Source organism: Phascolarctos cinereus, unplaced genomic scaffold (assembly GCF_003287225.1).
Source record: "Phascolarctos cinereus isolate Bilbo 61053 unplaced genomic scaffold, phaCin_HiC Scaffold_9;HRSCAF=440, whole genome shotgun sequence".
NCBI lineage: Eukaryota > Metazoa > Chordata > Mammalia > Diprotodontia > Phascolarctidae > Phascolarctos > Phascolarctos cinereus.
In genome coordinates this window covers 116100580-116121239 of record NW_027556402.1, presented here as the reverse complement: position 1 = coordinate 116121239, position 20660 = coordinate 116100580, and the positions used below count along the sequence as shown (strand labels likewise).

Below are 20660 nucleotides of genomic sequence, written 5' to 3'. Positions count from 1 at the left end.
CTAAGCATGTCCAGTTGAACTGTTTCTTGAAATGGAGAGGATATTTAGTTGCCACATTGCCAAGAATGTTACAGTGTACATATTCTCAATTATGATTTTCTCTAATAGGGACTTAGAGAACTATTCATATCCCTGACTTGGAAAATCTTTGAAAATCCTATTGGGGGGAGGGGATGGGTGGAGAGGGGAGGCAGTAGAGGAAGAAGAAAGGCAGTTCAGGGGTGGGGGTGGGGGCAGAAGAAAGGCAGCCAAGTTTTTTAAGGAAGTGAGAAGTCTCAGGGCCTGACACAAACTATTACAGAAGACTTTCTGGCTATAATTCCAGAGGCAAATTGAGGCAAAAGAATCTATCTGGCAAATTTAAGCCAACAAATCTACTATACAGGTAGCTTCAGGCAAGTACCTCATATCTAGAATGCTCTCTCTCCTCTGTTCCAATTACTGACCACCCTGGCTTCCTTTCAGTTCCAACTAAAATCCCATCTTCTACAAGAAGTCTTCCCCAACACCTCTTAACTTCAGTGCCTATTTATCCTGTACAGAGCTTCCTTTGTATATATTTGTTTGCAAGTTGTCTCCCCCTTAGATGGTAACCTCCCTGAGACAGGAACCTCTTTTTGTATCCCCAGCACTTAGCACAGAGCCAGGCATATAATAGGTGCTTAATTAATGGGGGGGGGTTTTGGGGGGGGGTTAGGCAATGGGGTTAAGTGACTTGTCCAGGGTAACACAGCTAGTAAGTGTTAAGTGTCTGAGGCCGCATTTGAACTCAGGGCCTCCTGAATCCAGGGCCAGTGTTCTATCCACTGTGCCACCTAGCTGCCACCTTAATTAATGTTTATTGATTGACCACCACAGCAACAACAGCAGACTTGTGTAAAGCAAAGTGCTTTGCAAAGTGCTTTAAACTCATTATCTTGTAGTCAAGTATAAACTTCATTATCCCATTTAGCAGGTGAGGAAACTGAGTTTCAGAGAGGTTAAATGACTTGCCTATGGTCTCCTCACACAGCCAGTAATTGAGTGAGGAAGGTTTCAAGATGTGGTCTTTCTAGTTCCAGGTCCATCACTCTAGGCACTAGACAACCTCTTCTGACCTCAATAGATCTCAGTTTCCTCATTTGTAAAATGCCAAAGGAAGCCTGCTCAGAACACTAAAGCAAGGTCCAAACAACGACTTACAAGCACGAATCCTGAAGCAGTGAGAAGAGAAGCTAACACTGGCCAGTATTAAAGGCTGCTGGTTGGGTGGGGAAGGACTATGGCTTTCTTCTCTTCTGGGCCAAGGATTGCTAATGAATTCCAAGACAGAAAGAGAATTGAATGCACTGCGTCCTTTCTATTCAGGTCATATAAATACTACAATTGCACATGACTTATCCAGAAAGTCACTTATTCACCCAACTCAATGGTCTGGAACATGGCCAAGATTCATGAAATAAACACAAAACGGTCACTGAACAGCCAAAATCTATGTCCCAAAGTCCAATTACTAAAGCTCATGCACTTTACTTACAGGAAAGTCCCTCAGGCTCTCATTCAATTTGAGACAGAATTCTAACCCATTTATCAGGTTTCCAACAGGTTAGAATCAGGAATTATTAAGTTGTGGGTGGTAGTAGCTAGCAACAAATGGTGATTGTAGACAATTGCTTGGGCCATCCAAGGAAGGGATAACAACATCTACAGGTCCTCAGGCCATACAGTGATAACCTGTCTGGGTTTTAAATGTGACTTATTATATAGCCCAATAATAATGTGATCTTTGATATTTTATTGTGTAGCTTAAAATAGTAATGGTCACATTTATAACAGAGTTATCAAGTTAAAATATTGTTTACTGTCCTTTCTTTCAGAAGGGAATGGTATAATATGTATTATGGAAAGATTTTTTTTATCATAAATGGTTCAATTTTTAAAATTTCCATAAGCCTCAATTATCTGGGAAAGTCAGTATTATGGAACAGCTTCCTTGATGACGCCAGTTAAATAAGGTAATTTATGCTTCAATTTCTTTCAAAAAACAGCTTAGGAATTACAAAAGGCATTGTACAATTTCCCAAAGGCAATCCCACCTGCTCTTTTCTTTCTGTCCAATTATTCGCCCAGCTCTTTGTGGGAACTACAGTCTCATCAATGTGATCCTTCCCCCCATGAATACAGACTACAATGCCCTCCTATACCTACTCATCTAGTATGATTCTTATGCAGTCTATCCTTTAATGAGGAAATACTATAGTTTTCTGATAGAGGGGTGAACTAGAAGTTTCATGAACCTGGGAAGACTTATATGAACTGATGCAAAATGAAGTGAACAGAACCAAGAGATCATTGTACACTGTGACAGCAATATTGTAATAATGATCTACTGTGAAAGGTTTAGCCACTCTGATCAAGACAATGATCCAAGATAATTCCAAAAGACACATGATGTAAAATATTATCCAGACAGAGAACTAATGAACTCCAAGTGCAGACTGAAGCAAGTTTTTTAAACTTTCTTTATTTTTCTTGTCGTGTATGTGTGTGTGTATGCACACACGTATATTTTTTCTTTTGTAACATGGCTAATATAGAAATATGTTTTATGTAACTTCACAAGTTTAATCAATTTGCTTGCCTTCTCAAGGCATAAGGGAGGAGAGGGAAGGAGAGAATTTGGAAATAATTTTTTTTAAAAGATGAATGTTAAATTTTAAAAAATGTAATTGGGAAATATTTAATAAATAAAAATAAATTAAAAAAACAAAAGTTTCATAGAAAGAAGGAAAATGCTAATTATTTCAGCCTTCATGGAAAAGGGATATTCTCTTTATTAAATTTAAATAGAATTATATTTTATTACTGTAAAAATACCAAAATATTAAGGATACTGAGAAATAGAGTATTTCTTATACCTAGCTTTGTGAAGATACTGCTCCAACTGGAATACTTTGTAAGCTATTAACATTGACATGTACAAATCACTCTTTAGCTCTCCATAATCCTTCCCCTGCCCCAGCTGACAGAGTAAGATAGGGATTACAGTAAAAGATGGTATATGTAGAGTGATAAGCACTTTTTTATCTGAGCGACTTTTGAGCAATTTTAGATTGTCTCCTCTGAGCTGAGCTAATAGGTGGCAATATCATTCCCTGTTTTGAATATGGGGAGACTAAAGAGATACTAAATGACTTAAAGGTTATTAGTGAAATCACGATGGCCATGAGAAAAATTCATAGAATCATACACATGGAGAACTGAAAGGACCCCCCCACCTTTTACGGATGAAGAAATAAGGCCAGGAGAGGTAAGTGATCTGCATAGTATCACAGAGCTAGGGAGTGACAAAGCCAGAACTTGGTCCCCATCTCCAGAATCCAGTCTACTGTGCTTTTTAAACTATACCCATCAATGGAATCCAGGGAGGTGGGGGGCACAATTTCCCACTATTCAGTTGAAGCACTGCATTTCAAAAATTCAAGTTGGGCTACAGTGCATTAATCACATTCCAAAGCAGGAGATGGGCTTTATCATTCCAGTTTCAACACCACTGTCTAAATATCCACTGGCAACCTGTGGACTGGCTAGGATTACTAATTGGGATTACTTAAAACATATGTTAAACTCTTTGGGAGTTGGGCTGTTTAACAAATGAATATGTGTTGCTTGAGATGAAGAGAAACTAGCTAGCTAGCTATACAGATAGACAGAAAGATAAATAACTTAGATATGGCACAGCTAGGTCACACAGTGCATAGATCGCTGGGCCTAGAGTCAGGAAGATCTAAGTTCAAAACCAGCCTCAGACACTTTCTAGCTGTGTGATCCTGGCCAAGTCACTTAGCTCTGTTTGCCTTAGTTTCCTCATTTGTAAAATGAGGTAGAGAAGCAAATGGCAAACCACCCCAGTATCTTTGCCAGAAAAACCCCAAATGGGGTCATGAAGAGTCAGACACAACTGGAAAGAATAAACAATAGCAACGATATGTAGATATATACATATATCTATAACATATTGGCTTCTTACATATTATACAATTTTACATATTTATAATATATATAATTATATAATTATATAGATATAGATATAAAGACAGACAGACCTCTATAAGCTATCCTTTGTGTAAAAGTAAGAAATGGCATTTGCTACTGTGAAAGGCAGTATGATATGGCAACTGGACTTTCGGTCAGGAGATCTGGTTTGAATCATGCCCTGGACACTTACCAGCTGTGTGCTCATGGGCAAGTCCTATAGGAAAATAAGATCATATGTCTAGAGCTCAGGGGGCAGCTAGGTGGTGCAGTGGATAGAATACTAGCTCTGGAGTCAAGAGGACCTGAGTTCAAATCTGGCCTCAGACACATAACACTCACTAGCTGTGTGATACTGGGCAAGTCACTTAACCCCAATTGCCCTCAGCAAAAACAAAAACAAAACAAAACAAAAAACTAGAGCTCAAAGGGACCTTAAAGGCCATCTAGACCAGCATGTTACCCTCACCCCCATTTAATAAATAAGGAAACTGAAAGTCAGTGAGGTTAAGTGACCTGCCCATCTTCACATGACCAGTAATGGTCAGAGGTAAGATTCAAATCTGGGTCACTTAATCTCTCTCTGATGATTTCCTTGCCTATAAAATAGGGGTAATAATGCCTACCACCTAAAGGATTCATCAGATAAATGGATGGCTGAAAAAGAAGATAAGATAGTTCCAAAGAAACAAAGCAAAACTGATAGAAAGTCCACATGTTCCATTGGTGCCCCTCTAATCAAGAGAAAGCTAGGAAGACCCCACCCCCACCCCAGTCCCTGCTCATTGTAATGAATATATGGAAGGACACAAGAGCTGTAACTTGTAACTGGATGGGAAAGCATAGAGAGGTTATTTATGTCTACATCTTGGTGACAATACCCACACTAATGAGATCCCAGATCCATTTCTAATCCAATCACAAGCTTGTGTGTACACATGCTAGGCACCAGGAGTATGTGACCTCACAGGGTTGTTGTGAGGAAAGCATTTTGCATGATACAAATATGAGATCACTATTACTAGTTTCAACCTCAAAGCTAAATAGCAGTGGTGCTGGCACCTAGAGATTGGATAATCCCCTTCCTTCCATATTGGCATCAGCCATATCTCACCAGGCAGGACTCTGCAAATTGCGACTAATACAAGTCACCAAGAGAAACTGCTGGCAAAGGCCAAATAACAAGGACATGTGAGAAAAGGGGAAACCAAAGGTGAGGAAGAAAGAAGGAGGAGAAATAAATTGGGAGTAGACTAAAAGAGGAATTGGTCACGTAGGGAAAGAAATATTTAGAGTAGCTTTCTCCAAATAGGTGCAGTTTTTGTGAGTCAGAGGCCAAAAGAATATCTCAACAACTAATTGTAGGAGTGATAAAAAGTCAGAACCACATAATTCAAAATAAGAAAAAAGACAAAGTAAAAATAAAGAAAGAAAGGAAATTTAAGGGGGAATGCACGAAAATACATCAAGTGATGCTGAGTTAGCCCTGTAGCAAGAACGACAGATAAGACAGTATTGCCCCAGCAGACTATAAATTCCTTGTGGACAAGAAGTAATTTTTCATTGTCTTTGTATTGATTCCCCCCCCTTCTCCTCCCCACCTTCCATCAGGCCTAGAACAGTGACTCAAGTATAGTAGGTGCTTAATAAATGCTTGTTAAATTAAACAGACTAGAGGCAGCTAGGGGGCAAGGTAGATAGAGCACTGGCCCTGGAGTCAGGAGGACCTGAGTTCAAATCTGGCCTCACACACTTACTAGCTATGTGACTCTGGGCCAGTCACTTAACCCTGACTGATTCAAAAACAAACAAAAATTAAATGGACTACTCAAGTAAAAATCTAAGTGTCACAGGCCCACAAAGAGCCATCTAAGAGGCTGAAAGTTTGGTGAAATGAGCTTTTGGTCCAAGTATCTGACGGAGTGATAGAGCTGACCAAGTTCAAATAATTTATTCTGTTGTTTGGTGGGTCCAAGTTCTTATCCTGACACGGTAGGATGGTCTAAGTATGAATATGAATTTCATATTAGTCAAAATCTTTGGGTGTTTCATGGTCTGATCTCACAAATCCACTAAAATTTCCTCTAGGAAACATGGGCGAAATTCTCAAAAATCCAATAGGCATCAGATCTCAACTGAATGGATGTAGGAATGAACAGGATACTTCAACCCTCTTTTTCTTGTGTAAGTTTTAAAAGGCTTGAGTTTAAAGTGCTTAAATATGTAGATAAAAAAATTAAACTAGCAGACCATAAACTCCTCAAGGAAGGTACCACATATTATTTGTTGTTCTATTTTCTCTAGCACTTAACAACATATGGTACATAATAGTCACTTAGTAAGCATTTGTTGAATGGAAAAATGAATGAATAGCATTCCCCAATGTACAAATGGTTATACTCCAAATTTGCATTTTAAGTTGATTGTTTAGAACTTGGAATACATTTTCCAATAGAAACAACAGTACTTGTAATGTTTAGGCTCACAGGTTAGCCTCTCCCCTCCCCCCTCCAAAAATCTCAAAACTCTGCTGAATCCATAACATACCTGAAGTTTTCCACTAGAATCATCCTCTGACGTCTCTTTATAGTGTACAGATAACCTGTGTTTTTTAAAGCTGTACCAGAAGAACACAAGCTTGAAAGGCTTTGGATATACATCTGAAGCCATACTGTATGTCTCTCATCCAAGATGCTGCTTAACTGAAAGTGTTATCTGAGAAGATTGCCTACCAGATGATGAATTTAGTGGCCACAGGAATTCATGAAGACCCTTTACTGAAGTGTGGAGGAGTCATAAGCATATGTCTGTGTATGGATTACCTCCAAGGATGAATAACCTCCAATGATACTCCCTATGGTTTCTAGAATAAAGTGTAAGCTTATGGGGTAATAATACCTACTACCTAAAGGATTCATCAGAGAAATTGATGGGTGAAAAAGATAAGCTAGTTCCAAAGGAATAAAGTAAAACTCATCAGAGAAACGGATGGGTGAAAATGTTTAAGGCAGTTTGTGATTTGGTGACAACCTTCACTTCCAAGATGAATTTCACCTTATTCTCTTTCCCAAATTCTATGTTCCAACAGAGGTAGACTACTCACTGTTCCCTGAACTTGGCATTCCATAGCTCACTTCCATCCATTTGCACAAACCGTTACCAAGTTCTCAAAAGCACTCCCTTCAAGTCTGCCCAGAATCCTTATCTTCTTTCAAGGCTCAGCACAAATAACTCCTTCAAGAAGCTCTTCCCCAGATCCATCCCCACTCTCCTAAGTTTCGAGTGAAGTCTACAAGTTGTATCTTCCTTTCCCATAGTAGAAATGGGAACTCTGGAAGGACTGTGGGTGTTTGTTTTTGTTCTTATATCTCCAGTTCTTCTCAATGTGCTTTGCACATAATAGGTACCTTAACATGTTTGTTGAGTTAAATCATTTGTTAAACGAAATCACAGATTCTTGATAGTTGAAGAAGCAATACTTGAAGCATAAAACTGTAATCATAGTATCACAGTAACTCACCACCATAAATAACAATGTTTTATGGGCACACTTGGAATGCTGGTACCTCATCTCCCTCCATGCAAATCTGGCAAGAGGAACTCCCTTCTCTATCTTTCCTACTGAGCAGTTTGAATGGTGCCCACTTAAGGTGGTTCCTGTGTTCTGGAGCAGGATTTCAATTAGGGTAGGAGGAAGGACTAGAAGGCAGGGCAATAGTGTCATGTCAAGATGGTTTCTAAGGTTGTCAGAGGATTAAGAGTTAGGGTGGGGGCTCTGGTGCAACAACCAGAAATGGGAACTGAGGGAAGAGTAAGAAAATAAATGACCAGTGGGTACTTGGGATAGTGAAGGAGAGCAGAAGCTGGATGAAATTATTCATTCAGGAAGAATTTGGAGGCAGAGGAATTAAGTCAAAATCCCAGTTCTTCAACTCATTGGCCTTGAGTGGGCACTTAAACTCTCTGTGCCTCAGTATTTTTAGCTGTAAAAGATTAGGGTTAGCCTACATGGCTTCCAAGCTTCCTTTCAGCTTTACATCTATGGTCCTAGGAGTCAAAGCATCAAGGGAGGAGTAGGTGGGGGTCAGCAGAAAGATCTATAACAACAAGGAGTATGGAAAAGGAAGAGAACAGGGAAATTCCCAGGAATGGTAAGAAGGGAAGTAGGATTCCTTAAGCAGCCAGCCACCTGGTTATTTCCAGAAAGGGGTGAACATAAGTAGGCCATCCATAAATTGAAGCTACCCAGCATTTCAGAAAATATGAATGTAAATTAACTTCTATTTTTCATGAGATGAGAATATTTTGACCAAAGGCCCAAATACCCTCATTTTCCCAAACTGAGTTTAAGTACTTATTTAAAATTTAATTTAAAATATAATTTTGAGTCTCCAAATGCTACAGCTGCAAGACTTTGATAGTCAGACCAGTGGTTCCAAGCTTCGAGAAAAGTAAAAAAAAATTTTCATCTCAGCATGAAACGCAGGGCTAACAATATTCCCTGGTCATGTATCTCCTTTTAAAGTAGCCATAAGAAAAAAATTGATGCCATATCTGAGATGGAGTTTTTGGAACAAGGAGCTGTCAGATAATAATGATAAAGTTACTTGCCTATTATCAGATCCAGCATTAACACATTTTTAGATACAGAGACCAACTGTGATGGTAAAGAATTTCCTATACTTCTCTTGGCCTTTAACCTTCAAACTGTTAGTAGATCTTTCATTCCCACTGTGCCTTAATAAAACATCAATTGTGTGGGAAAACAGCTTACTACATTCTTAAAACACAAACACACACACACACACACACACACACACACACACAAGCCATTAATTGATCCAGCATGTTGGCAGTTCTAGAGAACGTTATTAGACAGGAACGAATAATACAATGGATTTGAGGTTGAATCAGAGGCTGATTTTAAGACTCCAGGCATGGGTACAAGCTAAGAAAGTATTCCGCTTTGGTTATTAAAGACTTTTTTTTTAAGTCATAAAGGGCTAGCTCTCTTTTCCAACTGCATGATCACTACCTCCCCTTGCCCAAATGATTAAATATTACTGAATTATATTTGGCTTATGAAAAGTGCAAAAAAGTTGCAATGCTTTCATCATAAAGTTTATTGAGAGGCCATGCAAGTGGATAGAAGGCTAGAACTGCAGTTAGGAAGACCTAAGCTCAGATCCTACCTTATGAATCAGAAATCTTGACCTGGAAGGGACCCCAAAGAGCATCTAGCACAATCATCTCATTCTACAGATGAGAAAACTGAGGCCTAGAGTGGTTAAGTGACTTGCCCAAGGTCACAAAGGTAATAAGCATTACAGATAGGATTTAAAACCAGGTCTTCTGATTCCCAAGACAGCACACTTTCCATCATGCCAAGCTCCAACTGACAGAGAAATTACTAATCTTCTCAGTGCCCAGTGTGCATCAGTGAAGGAAGCTTGCATGCCTGAAGTTACCTGCACCGATAAAATCACATATCCACATGACAACAAACAAAAGCTATTATAACATTCCTGACGAGAAAGCAAGTCCTAGACCTAGAATATCCTTCTGAACTGTTCTGCCCCTTGCCAGTAAACAATCCCTTTCAACAATGCATGCTAAATATTTTTAAGGTTTTGCAGGCAACTAACCATTCTAAAACAAAGACCTTTTCCCCATTCATCATTCATTATGCCACAGAATATTATGTGGGAAGGCTTGAAAGTTCCCCTAAACTTACTAACCTGTTTGCTTTAAAGCCAACTACTTTCCTCATGTAAAACAGCTGGTGTTAATTTCTGGCTGGAAACCTACGGCATATCTTACTAACAAGTGATATTTTCCCTTTGATGGATATGGGCCCTTGAAATGGAAACCTGTCCTTGCAGAAGGCATTTTCTGCCTGCTTCTTCTCGCTGCCACCTTTCTTGCACCCCCCCCAACTCCTTTCAGCTGATGGCATTCCACTATATAAACCTCACTCTTTCAAATTAAAAAGATCTGTTAAAAGAGAATTTCGTTTCTTAGGTGATTCCAAGGCTCATCATGTGGGGTAGCATCTGACAACCCTATTCCTACATGTCTTTGGGAATTATGTGTACACAGCAAGGAGGAGGGGAGGAGATAGGGTGTCCTTCTCAGGAATCTCTTTATGGGCACACATAACAGGTACTATTTTGGGCTCCTGGGGCCAGTCCACTAAAACCGAATACTTTGTCAAGCCTGCTTTTTTTGTTTGTTGGTTTGGTTTGGTTTTGCTGTTTCTGCAAATGCAGATATTCTTCATCTGCAGCTACACCTGCAAAAGGGAAGTATGCTACGTTACAGGATCCCCCTGCTTTGCTCGCAAGAACTACGAAACACTTGCCCTTCCCAGCTTGCAATTAGCTCCTCACCAAACACAGCTCCCAAGTATGCTAATCCCTCCATCCTGTTGGCCTGTATGACACAACATACAGAAACTGGCCATAACTTTTATGTCTTTCAAACTTTCCTCACTTGCATCAGCTTGAGGCTGTTTACAACCATGTCTCCGTTACCAGTTTTCCTTCTGGACAGCTGAAAGGCAGCACTTCAAAAATACGCATTATTATTTGCCACTAGCTCAAGCCCAGGAGAGAAGAAAACACTTAATCTTCCAGGAAGAAATGAAACACAACCTGAAGGAACAAGTTCACCTTGGGTGCGTTGCAGGGAGAAACCCTAACCTCTAGATACCGGCGTTAATGGCTTAGGGGGAGCTTTCTACCTGATGGCGCCCAGTGACAGCTATCCCAGCTATCAGAGAGATCAGTTCTAGGGCTGGCGATCCCCAGGGAGAACTGTCTCCTGTTCTGGCCCCTCCAAATCCAGGTCTTCTTACCCATAAAGTTTCTTCATCCTTTTTCACCCTTTCCTTACCACTATTTAGAACAAACTCGGGGTCTCTCCAGATCCAGCTCTCCAATCACCCTACCGTATCACTATATGAAAGTGATCTTTGTCTTAAAAAAAGCCGGCATCAACCCCCCCAAAACTTAAAAGGCGCAGAGAACAGTCAGTAGCTTTGAGCACAGGATCTACTTTCCAGATGGAAGCAGGCGCTAGCTTTTTCTCGGAGTCTCCATCCCCAGCGCCTCCCTCCCATCCCCGCCCCCACCCCCCACCCCCTGCTTTTCCCGAGTGCCCTCCTCCCAGGCCCCCGGTCGCTCACCTGGATGGGACATCGTAGTGGTTTCGTTGGTGTTGGTCCCCACATTGTAAATGACCACCGCGGAGGCGTTCTGCATGAAAGCGTGCCGGATTTTGTCCTTGTCAGAGCAGTTACCCTTGGGGATAAGGGCTATCCAGTGCTTGACGTGGGCTGGGACGGCGAACTTGGTGTTGGGGTCGCAGGCCAGGCGCTCCTGGACGGAACTGGCCATGGCCACCCGTCCGTGGGCGTCCAGCTTGGGCGAGTGCTCGCCGTAGCGGCCACACTCGCTCTTCTCGCTGCGCAGCTCCCCGGAGGCGCCCAGCGCCCCAGCCGCCGCCGCCGCTGCCGGCGACCCCGGCTCGATGTAGGTGATGTTCACGAACGCTGTGTACCATTCCTCCTTCTCAGCTACGGTAAAGTCCAGGCACAGCAAATGCACGAAACAAAAGGAAAGCAGCCATGTTGAGAGAGCCAGACTGCGGCACGCTTGGATGAGAGACATTGCCATCTTTCTCCTCCGCCGGGCGCCCCCCCCTCCACCCGGTCCCCGCCCCCCCGCGCCCTCCCCCCACCCCCGTCCTTGCAGTTGCCGTCTCCCACCCCCTGCCGGGCTCCTGCTGCTGCTGCGGCTGGTGCTGCCGGTCTCTCCGGTGTCAGTGCTGAGGCTTCTAGGACGCGCGGCTCCCGCGGCTCCGGGCCGACTGCTATGTCCTTAGCAGCCGGGGAGCGACTGTTTCATGCTCTTCGTCCAGGGCCCGGCGGGAGGGAGAGGAGGCGCCCGGGCGTCGCTGGGGAGTCGGGCTGGCCAATGGTCCGGCTGCCGCTCTGGGCTGCTTCTCCTCCCCTCATAGGGTGGTAGGGGGAGAAGGAGAGTGCGAAGAGGCTCCGCACTCACTGCTCCAGCTCACTTGGGAGTCGCCTGCGCCTCGCCAGGGGTGCTGCTGCCCCCGAGGAGGATCGGGGAAGGGAGGCAGCCTCTCTGCGCTTCCTGCTGCTACCGCCGCCGCTGCCGGCCTCCCCAAGGTCCGCGCCGGGCTTCTTTTCCTCTTCACGGACATGTACCGGGCGGAGAGGGCTTGTCTGCCGGGCCTGGGGAAAGTAGCAGTCTTTGGGACTTTGGGGCGGACGGAACCGGCAAAGGAGAAAGCTGCGCGTGTATGTTTCCGTGTGTGTTTGTGTGTGTATGTGTATGTTTTCGTGTGTGTGTATGTCTGTGTGTATGTGTGCGTGTGTGTGTGTGTGTGTGTATAATATGTGCGCCTGAGGAGGAGCTTAATGTGATGTCAAAGCTTCGGTTTAGGCTTAGCTTGCGTTCCTCCCTCCTTCTGTCTTTCTCGACAGCAGCGACACCTGCTGGGTTAATTCAATTTTAAAAATATTGATTAAACACCTACTGTGGGCCGGGAGTCTCAGCAACTGTTCAGCAATCTATGTGTTAGTTCCCTGGGGCACCAAGAAGTATTTTGCAAAGGGTTTGAACTACACCGCGAAAATAAAATGTACCAGTCACACGAATTAACATATTGAAACACCTTAGCAAACTTTAAAATGTTATTCAAATAAATTATTGTTCTATCTAGTCCAGCCCTCAGGGACAGAACTTTCCCAAGTTCTTGTGGAAGGGGCACTCCGTGAGATATGAACCTAGCCCATCCCATGATCCTGTGCTGCCCTTCCAACCTCCCATTTTAAAATCAGACCAGTTATGTTTATTTTCCTATGGACAACACTCTATTCTTTGTGTTCATTTGAAAAAGAAATGGAATAAGACGTTTCCGCATTTTGTTTATTTGTTCTTGTTCTCATAGCTTTCAGTGGCAGATTTTCATATCCAGGGGAGGGAAGTTTGTTATTAGAGGGCATCAGTGCAGTTGTAGTTAGAGATTACAAGTCCATCAAGTGACAGTCAGCTCAGAGTATAGTTCCAGATTTGTGTTCTCGAATCTGTGATACTGGATATACTTGGTCAAATAAAGTTTCTGTTGATCACTATTCACCATTCCCTTAACTTTGAGCATCTCCTCATTCTCTGAGGAGGGACAGGAAGGGGAATAAGCATTTATGTAGTTTATACTATGTGCCAAGCACTTTTACAAATATCATCTCGTTTGATTCTCACAGCAACCCTTCAAGGCAGTCAATAGCAACCCTGCTATTACCCTCATTTTATAATTGAGTCAAACAGAAGTTAAGTGACTTGCCCACAGTCACACAGAGAGTGTTTGAGGCAAGATTCAAACTCCAACCTCCCTGACTCCAAACCCAGTGCTCTATCCACTGCACCATCTAGCTGTCCTCTTCTTAAATTATCCTGTACCTACTTATCCATTAGTATCCTACTTATCCATAAGTTGGGCCCCCTCAGTATGTCTCCCAATTCCCCATACTATTTTTTTTTTGCTTTCTGTGAGGCAATTGGGGTTAAGTGACTTGCCCAGGTCACACAGCTAGCAAGTGTCTGGTCTGTGGCCGCATTTGAAATCAGGTCCTCCTGACTCCAAGGCCAGAGCTCTATCTATTGTGCCACCTAGCTGTCCTCAATTCCCCATAATCTTAAGAAATTTCATTCAGACTCAAATTCAACCAGTGAAAATATGATTTGTGGGGAATTAATGTAGAATTATAGGCTATTGAGTTGGAAGCTACCTTAAAGATTATCTTACTCATTAGACTGTAAGCTCCTTGAGAACAGGGACTAGTTTGTTTATTCTTTTTTTCTATCTTTGGATCCCCAGTGCTTAGCACAGTTCAGGGCAAATTTTTGTTGTTGTTCAGTCAAGTCCAACTCCTGGTGACCCCATTCGGGGTTTTCTTGGCAGAGTTACTGGAGTGATTTGCCATTTCCTTCTCATTTGGCAGATGAGGAAATCGAAGCAAACAGGGTTAAGTGACTCGCCCAGGTTCACACAGCTAGTTAGTATCTGAGTCCAAATCTGAAATCAGGAAGAGTCTTCCTGACTCCAGGCCCAGACCTCTATCTACAAGGCCACCTAGCTGCCCAGGGCAAACAATAGGTGCTTAATAAATGTTGGTTGATTTGATTTGATTTGCCCAACCTTTTCATATTTTAGATGGGAGAAAGTGAAGTCCCAAATGACTCACTGGATAGCAAGGCTGGGATTCAAACCTAGCTCCTCTGACTCTAAATTCTGTGCTCTTAGCATGATGCTACACATCTGTCTCTATTGCATATTGTCCTTGTTTATTGTTCATTTTAGAGTGTAAGCATTTTCTAGGCTATTTGGTCTTATATTTGGATTAATACCTATAAGTTATTGCTGCTTAGCGTCCTGGGGGCTCAGAACCACGAGAGATTGAAGAGAGCCAGCATCATGCTGTAAGTGTTCATTCAACAAGTGGTTGGGGGGGGCAGGGAGGCCCACATATAATACACCTTTAAGTTTAACCTGCATCATTGATATTTTCTCCATCACTTTAAATCTAGAAAATCAAGAAAACAATCAATCAAGCCCTGATTTGTAACATCTGCCACTTTCCAAGGTGTAAATGCTTGCTGAAAAGTTCACAACCATCCTTGAGCTGGTTCAAGCTGATTTCAGCACAGTACTGGAGAGAAGGCACTGATCCTGCGGTCTATGGAGCAAAGAAGAAAGCAGAAGTTGATGTCACAGCCCCTAGAAATCGAAGATTTCTGCTCCCCACCCTAAAGCTCCCTCTTTCTTGGGAATCCCAGCACCATGGACTGGATTAGGGAAATGAAAATATGAGACGGAATGAGTGAAGAGAAAAATGGGAAGGAACAGAGAAGAAAAATCTAAGACGGCTTCCAAAAGTGTTGTGATAAAACCATATACCTTCAGCTATGTAGAATATACAAAATTATATGTGCTCTGGGTAAGGCAAGAGTCTAATCATTGGCACCTGATTGACAGTCTGGCTCTATGTCAAGCATGAATAAGGTAATCAGATCTATTGAGTGATGAAAAACCATGCTTTCTTCAGCATGGAAGGAACCATGCATACATGCCCTTTGTTCCATTTTTATTCAGTGATGTCTAAGGGGATACAGGATCTCCAGCCAGCTGACATTAATAAAAGTAAGATATGGCTGCCTTTGAATACCTCCTACCCACTATATGCTGATTCAGTTCTCCCAAGGGGCGCATCATCCAGGCCTGTACGGCACAGTATTAGTAAACAGAGGAAGTATGGAGCTGCCTTGATGCAATGGATAAGCTCCCAGGAGAAGGGAAGCTCCCTGAGGGGAGGGATTGTTACATTTGTTGTCATTGTGGCCCCACTATCTAGCCTAATAAGCACTTAATAAATAGTTGTTGAATGAATCAATAAGTTATTTTCTATTCTCTCCTCTCTGTAGTTTGCTTTTAAGTATTCACTTTGGAATTTTTAGTGTTTTAAATTGAAAAGAATTTCTAAATGTCTCTCTGCTTGGAGATCTTTTAACCTTCAGATTGATCATGTACTTGCTAGTGCGATGGCTTCTTGTCAGAGTAACTAGGTCTATATGACCTTGGCAAAACTTTTTTGCTTACATAGGATGGGAACCTTTCAGAAATTTGTCAGGAATATTGCCAAGCAAGCAAATGACTTATAGGGACTCCCCCCTCTTCATTTTTCTTTTACTGGTATGCGGGAGGGGTATGTCTCTGCTTTTGCGCTTACGTATTAGGCACAGAAAAGCTTTTCTAAATTTGTAGGCAAGATTAAAATACTTCTACAAGGAAATGTTTATAGGAATTCTACAAGTGGAAGTTCTTAAATAGGAGCGATGTTCCCTTGGAATTATTGGTGAGCTTTCAATCCTCCCCTAACTCAGGAATGAGCTAAAAGCTTATTTTGACGATTCCAGAAAAACTGATCTGTTTGTAATTTCCCGAACTTGGTGCCTCTCCTACCAACTTGATGTCTCTTCCCTCCTAACCCATTCCTGGAATCTACATGCTCCTCATCTCTGCCTCTTATAAGCCGTAGCAGCTTCCTTTAAACTCATGTGCCATCTCCTCTATGAAGTATTCCCTGATTATCTCCTTATCACACCCTCCTATTCAATTTAGTGTATGTAAATACATGCATACACATATATCTGTTTACAAATTGTTAGTACATTACAAACTGTAGTCAGTCATTCAGTCAACAAACTTTTTCAAGTACCTGCTACGTGCCAGGCACTGTACTAAGCATTAGTGATTTAATATATCTATGAGACATCTAGTTTGGAATATCTAATAGGCAGTTGGAGATGTGAGTCTCCAGGTCAGGAGTTAAACTAGGACTTGGATAAGTACCATATTTCACCACATAATCATCACAGATTTTATGCCTAAATTTTTTTGCAAAAAGGTAGGTGTGACCATTATGTGGAGCTTTTAAAAATTGTGCCAATGTTACTTAAAAATCATTTATTACTAAACTGTCTTTGGTGCAAGATTAGGATGCACAGAATATTTGTGAATATATGTTAAAATTTGATACTGACAATGCATGTGACTGAGAATTCTAGGCTCTCATCTCACAATGCACAAGAGATAAATGTGTATCCATATGCCAGTGGTGAATATTTTGCTGCTCTGTTTACCTTTTAAGTGCTATGACGAACAGAATTATACCATATGACCAATTACATGAAAGGTATAAACCAATTTTTGGACTAAAAAAAAAAACCCGACATAAGATATGACGATTATACGGTGAAATATGGTAGATCTGAGAATCATCAGCATTATCATAATAATTGAGTCCAGGAGAGTTGATGAGATCACCAAGCAAAACTTTATAGGGAAGAAGAGAAGAGGGCTCAGGACAGGCACACCATTAGAAGGTGTGACCTAGATGAAGATCCAGCAAAAAAGACTGAAAAGTATTCAGACAACAGGACAATCAGAAAAAAGCAATGTCAGGAAAACCTAGAGAAGGAAATCTCAAGGAGAAGATGGTGATCAACAGTGTCAAAGGCTGCAGAGAGGTCAAGAACGATGAGTTCTGATCAAAAGCCATTAGATTTGGCAATTAAGAAATCCTTAGGAACTTAGGAGAGAGTAATTTAAGTTGAATGATGAGGTCAGAAACTCCACTGAAGAAAATTAATCAAGTGAATGGAAAGAAAGTGGAGACAATATTGTAGTTGGCTTTCTCAAGGAATTTACCCATAAAAGGGAGGAGAGCTGTAGGAAAATAGGTAGCTGGGATGGGTGGATGAAGCGTTTTGTTTTTGTTTTTAAGAATAGGGGAGGCAAGGGCAAGTTTATAGGCAGTAAGAAAACAGCCAGTAACAGAACCCACATTCTCTGATTCAAGAGCTAGGAAAAAGTGAGATATTGAAGATGAGTCAGAAAATTGGGATAATAGAAGGGACAACCTTTTGGAGCAGGTAGGTTGGAGTGGGATTACTTGTACACATAGAGGGGTTTGCCTTGGCAAGGATAAGAACTCGTCTTCTTGTGAGAAAGGCGTGATGGTGGCAGAAGGCATCTAAGTGCTATAAGGTGAGGAGAAGGGGAGAAGAGGGAACTCTTGGTGCATGTCTGTGATTTTTTAAATGAAAGATGAGGCAAATTTCTCAGACAAGAGGGTAGAAAAGCAAGTAGCTCCTTGATATTAGGGTTTATATATAGTAATAGCTCTTGTGCTAAAGGCATATATAATACAGACATGGAAGAGAGCTATCTAGATTTTCTAATGAGTATCTACAAACTTTTCTCATCTACTTTACTCCTCTCTTGCTATTCTTTACATTAATGGGATTAAATTTTCTTAATCCCCTTCTTTTTAAAAATCTATTTTGTATTGGACTGGATATCACAATTCAACTAGTCTTACTTCAACTATGAATTAGCTGGATGATACTTCACAACATCTCACTTCTTTGTACCTCAGTTTCCCAAAGAGATTGAAGAAGATAATTTCCTAAGAAGGAATAGCCTTAAAAATGATGAGGATACAGGGAACTCGTTTTCCTTCCTGTTAAAAGACCTGGGTTTAAATCCTATTTTTGCCATTTGTTCACAATATAGGTGGAGCAAGTCATTCACCTTTCTGGTAATTAGCTATTTTGTCATTTAATTTGATATCTGAGTAACAAGTTCCCCAGTCTTTTTTTTCCTAATGGATATTCTTGAATTTTTATTCTTTTGTATTAATTTGGTTTTGTTTGCTGTTGTTTAGCTATTTCAATCATGTCCAACTCTTCATAACTCCATTTGGGTTTTTCTTGGCAAAGATACTAGAGTGGCTTGGCATTCCCTTCTCCAGTTCATTTGCAAATGAAGAACCTGAGGCAAATAGGGTTAAGTGACTTGCCCAGGATCACATTGCTAATAAGTGTCTGAGGTCAGATTTGAACTCAGGAAGATGAGTCTTCCTGACTCCAGGCACAGCACTCTATCCACTGTACCACCTAGCTGCCCATTAATTTGGTTACTATTGTATAACTGGTATTTCTATAGTGCTTTAGAGTTTGCAAAGCACTTCATATACATTTAGAATCTTGTTTTAACCTCATGGCAACCCTGTGAGTTAGGTTCTGTATATATTTAAAGATGAGGAAACTGAGGCTCAGAGAAACTACATTACAGTCATAGAGCTGGTAAGCGTCAGAGGAGGAATTTGAACCTAAGTCTTCTTGGCTATCTCCATTATGCCAAGCTGCTTCTCTGATCTGCTTTTGTGGCCTTTTAGGTGTTTTTTAAATCCAATTTTATTTATCCCTTGCATGACACAATTTAATTTCTGGAGTTGTTGTTGTAGGACATGTGCTTATTTATTTTTTTCCTCCAAGTGAATTCTCTTCAGGTTAGTTGGGTGCATTTTTTATTCTGTCAAAATTGTTTTCTCCTTGTTCATTTCTTTGTCCTTTCCCTCTCCCTGTCTAAGAGATTATTCTCTTTTGAGGCTCTTTGCCTGTTCTTATTCTTTTCTCTTCTTGATTCATTTATTTAAGGGGGTTGTTTTTTAAAAAATATCTACCATGTGAGGATATAGATAATCTGAGCTATCCATAGCCTCTTGTCAGAATTCCTTTAATTTTCATTCATTTCACTAAATACATTTTCATTAATTTCCTTAGCAAACTCATTTTTTGGAGCCAAATAATTAACATTTATTAAATTGCTGTTGAATCATTTTTTCAGTGAAGTCTGACTCATTTGGGATTTTCTTGGCAAAGATACTAGAGTGGTTTGCCATTTCCTTCTCCAGCTCATTTGACAGGTGAGGAAACTGAGGCAAACAAAGTTAGGTGACTTACCCAGGGTCACACAGCTGGGAAGTATCTGAGGCCAGATTTGAACTTAGGAAGATAAGTCTTCCTGACTCTAGGCCCAGCATTCTATCCACTGTGCCACCTAATTGCTACTATACTTGAAGATTAACTTCAGGCAGACTTGTAGTCATTTAACTTATCTGCAATCTAGGCAACTCTAGAAGAAGAAGTTTGTGAGAAGATGCAACTGCATTGGTAAAGGGAGTTGCCTCTCTAGGAGTTCCTTTGTACCATAATGATAATTTCATCATTCAGATGGTAGAAGAACTAATAAGGAGAAATTCTGTCCTGGATCTAAGATCATAGAATCATAGATTGAGAGACAGAAAAGACCTTAACAGTCACTTAGTCCAACTTACTAATTTTACAAAGAAGGAGACTGAGGCCCAAGAGAATTAAATCATTTACCCAAGATTATAGAGGTACTAAATGGTACAGCTCACATCCAAACTTAGTCCTATGACTCCAAATCAAGTAATGCTCCTTGTTGCCTCCCCAACAGTAGAGAGTTTGTTGCTGGGGTACAAAGAACAAGGATCTTGTCGGGGGTGGGGAAGGGAGATGACCTCTCCATCTTAGATTTTGTGAAAGAGAAGAAGAAACCCAGGCATACTCTGACATACATTTGGGAAACAGATTCAGAAAATGAATGAGTTCAGAAAAAAAAGATAAATATAAGATAAAGGATTAAATTTCTAAATGAGAAATCACTCCAAGAAGGATGGGAAGTTGTCAGCAATCAGATACTGAAGATCTAAGAAAAAATAATTCCAATTTGGAGGGGAAAGAACCACTATTTATACACTAAGAATTCATCCACTAATTTAGAATTTTTAAAAAAGACATGTATATATACAAGATAACAGCAAGGACAGGTAATAGTGGACAAGTGCATGCAAAAACATAGATCATCCAGTGAGATGAGTGTCAGGAGGCCTAAAGCTAATGGGGGTATTTTCAAGCTATGAGAGGAAAAAAAGAGGCTCTAAATGAATGAATAAATGAAAAAGTATTTATCAAGTGCTTACTATGTACAAAACCCTAAATGCTAGCTCTAGGAATACAAAGAGAAAAATGAAACAATCCCTGTTCTCAAAGAGTTCACATTCTAGTAGTGGGAGGAAAAAACCTAGGAGGATTCAGCTGTAAGTCAGACAGAGTGTCCCAGTGGTCTTTAGGGTACAACATCAAAGCAGATGGCAGACATGGCAGAAGGGTAGAATTGCTGCCTGGGTGCAT

The 20660-nt window shown here is 41.1% G+C and overlaps 1 protein-coding gene and 1 long non-coding RNA gene across 3 annotated transcripts in view; one reads left to right on the top strand and one right to left on the bottom strand.

The window, feature by feature from the left end:
- Window positions 1-11728, bottom strand: part of RNF150 (ring finger protein 150) — a 346382-nt gene extending 334654 nt beyond the window's left edge. For both annotated transcript variants that reach the window (XM_020989851.2, XM_020989852.2), the window contains exon 1: window positions 11201-11728. In XM_020989851.2, the coding sequence (XP_020845510.1) occupies window positions 11201-11690 (490 nt within the window). In that variant the 5' untranslated portion in view covers window positions 11691-11728. The remainder of the gene's footprint in view (window positions 1-11200) is intronic.
- Window positions 11729-11763: 35 nt separating this feature from the next.
- Window positions 11764-15493, top strand: LOC144455225 (uncharacterized). Its single transcript, XR_013483940.1, has 2 exons — window positions 11764-14519; window positions 14628-15493. It is a non-coding gene; the product is annotated as an uncharacterized LOC144455225 (long non-coding RNA).
- The last annotated feature ends 5167 nt before the right edge of the window (window positions 15494-20660 follow it).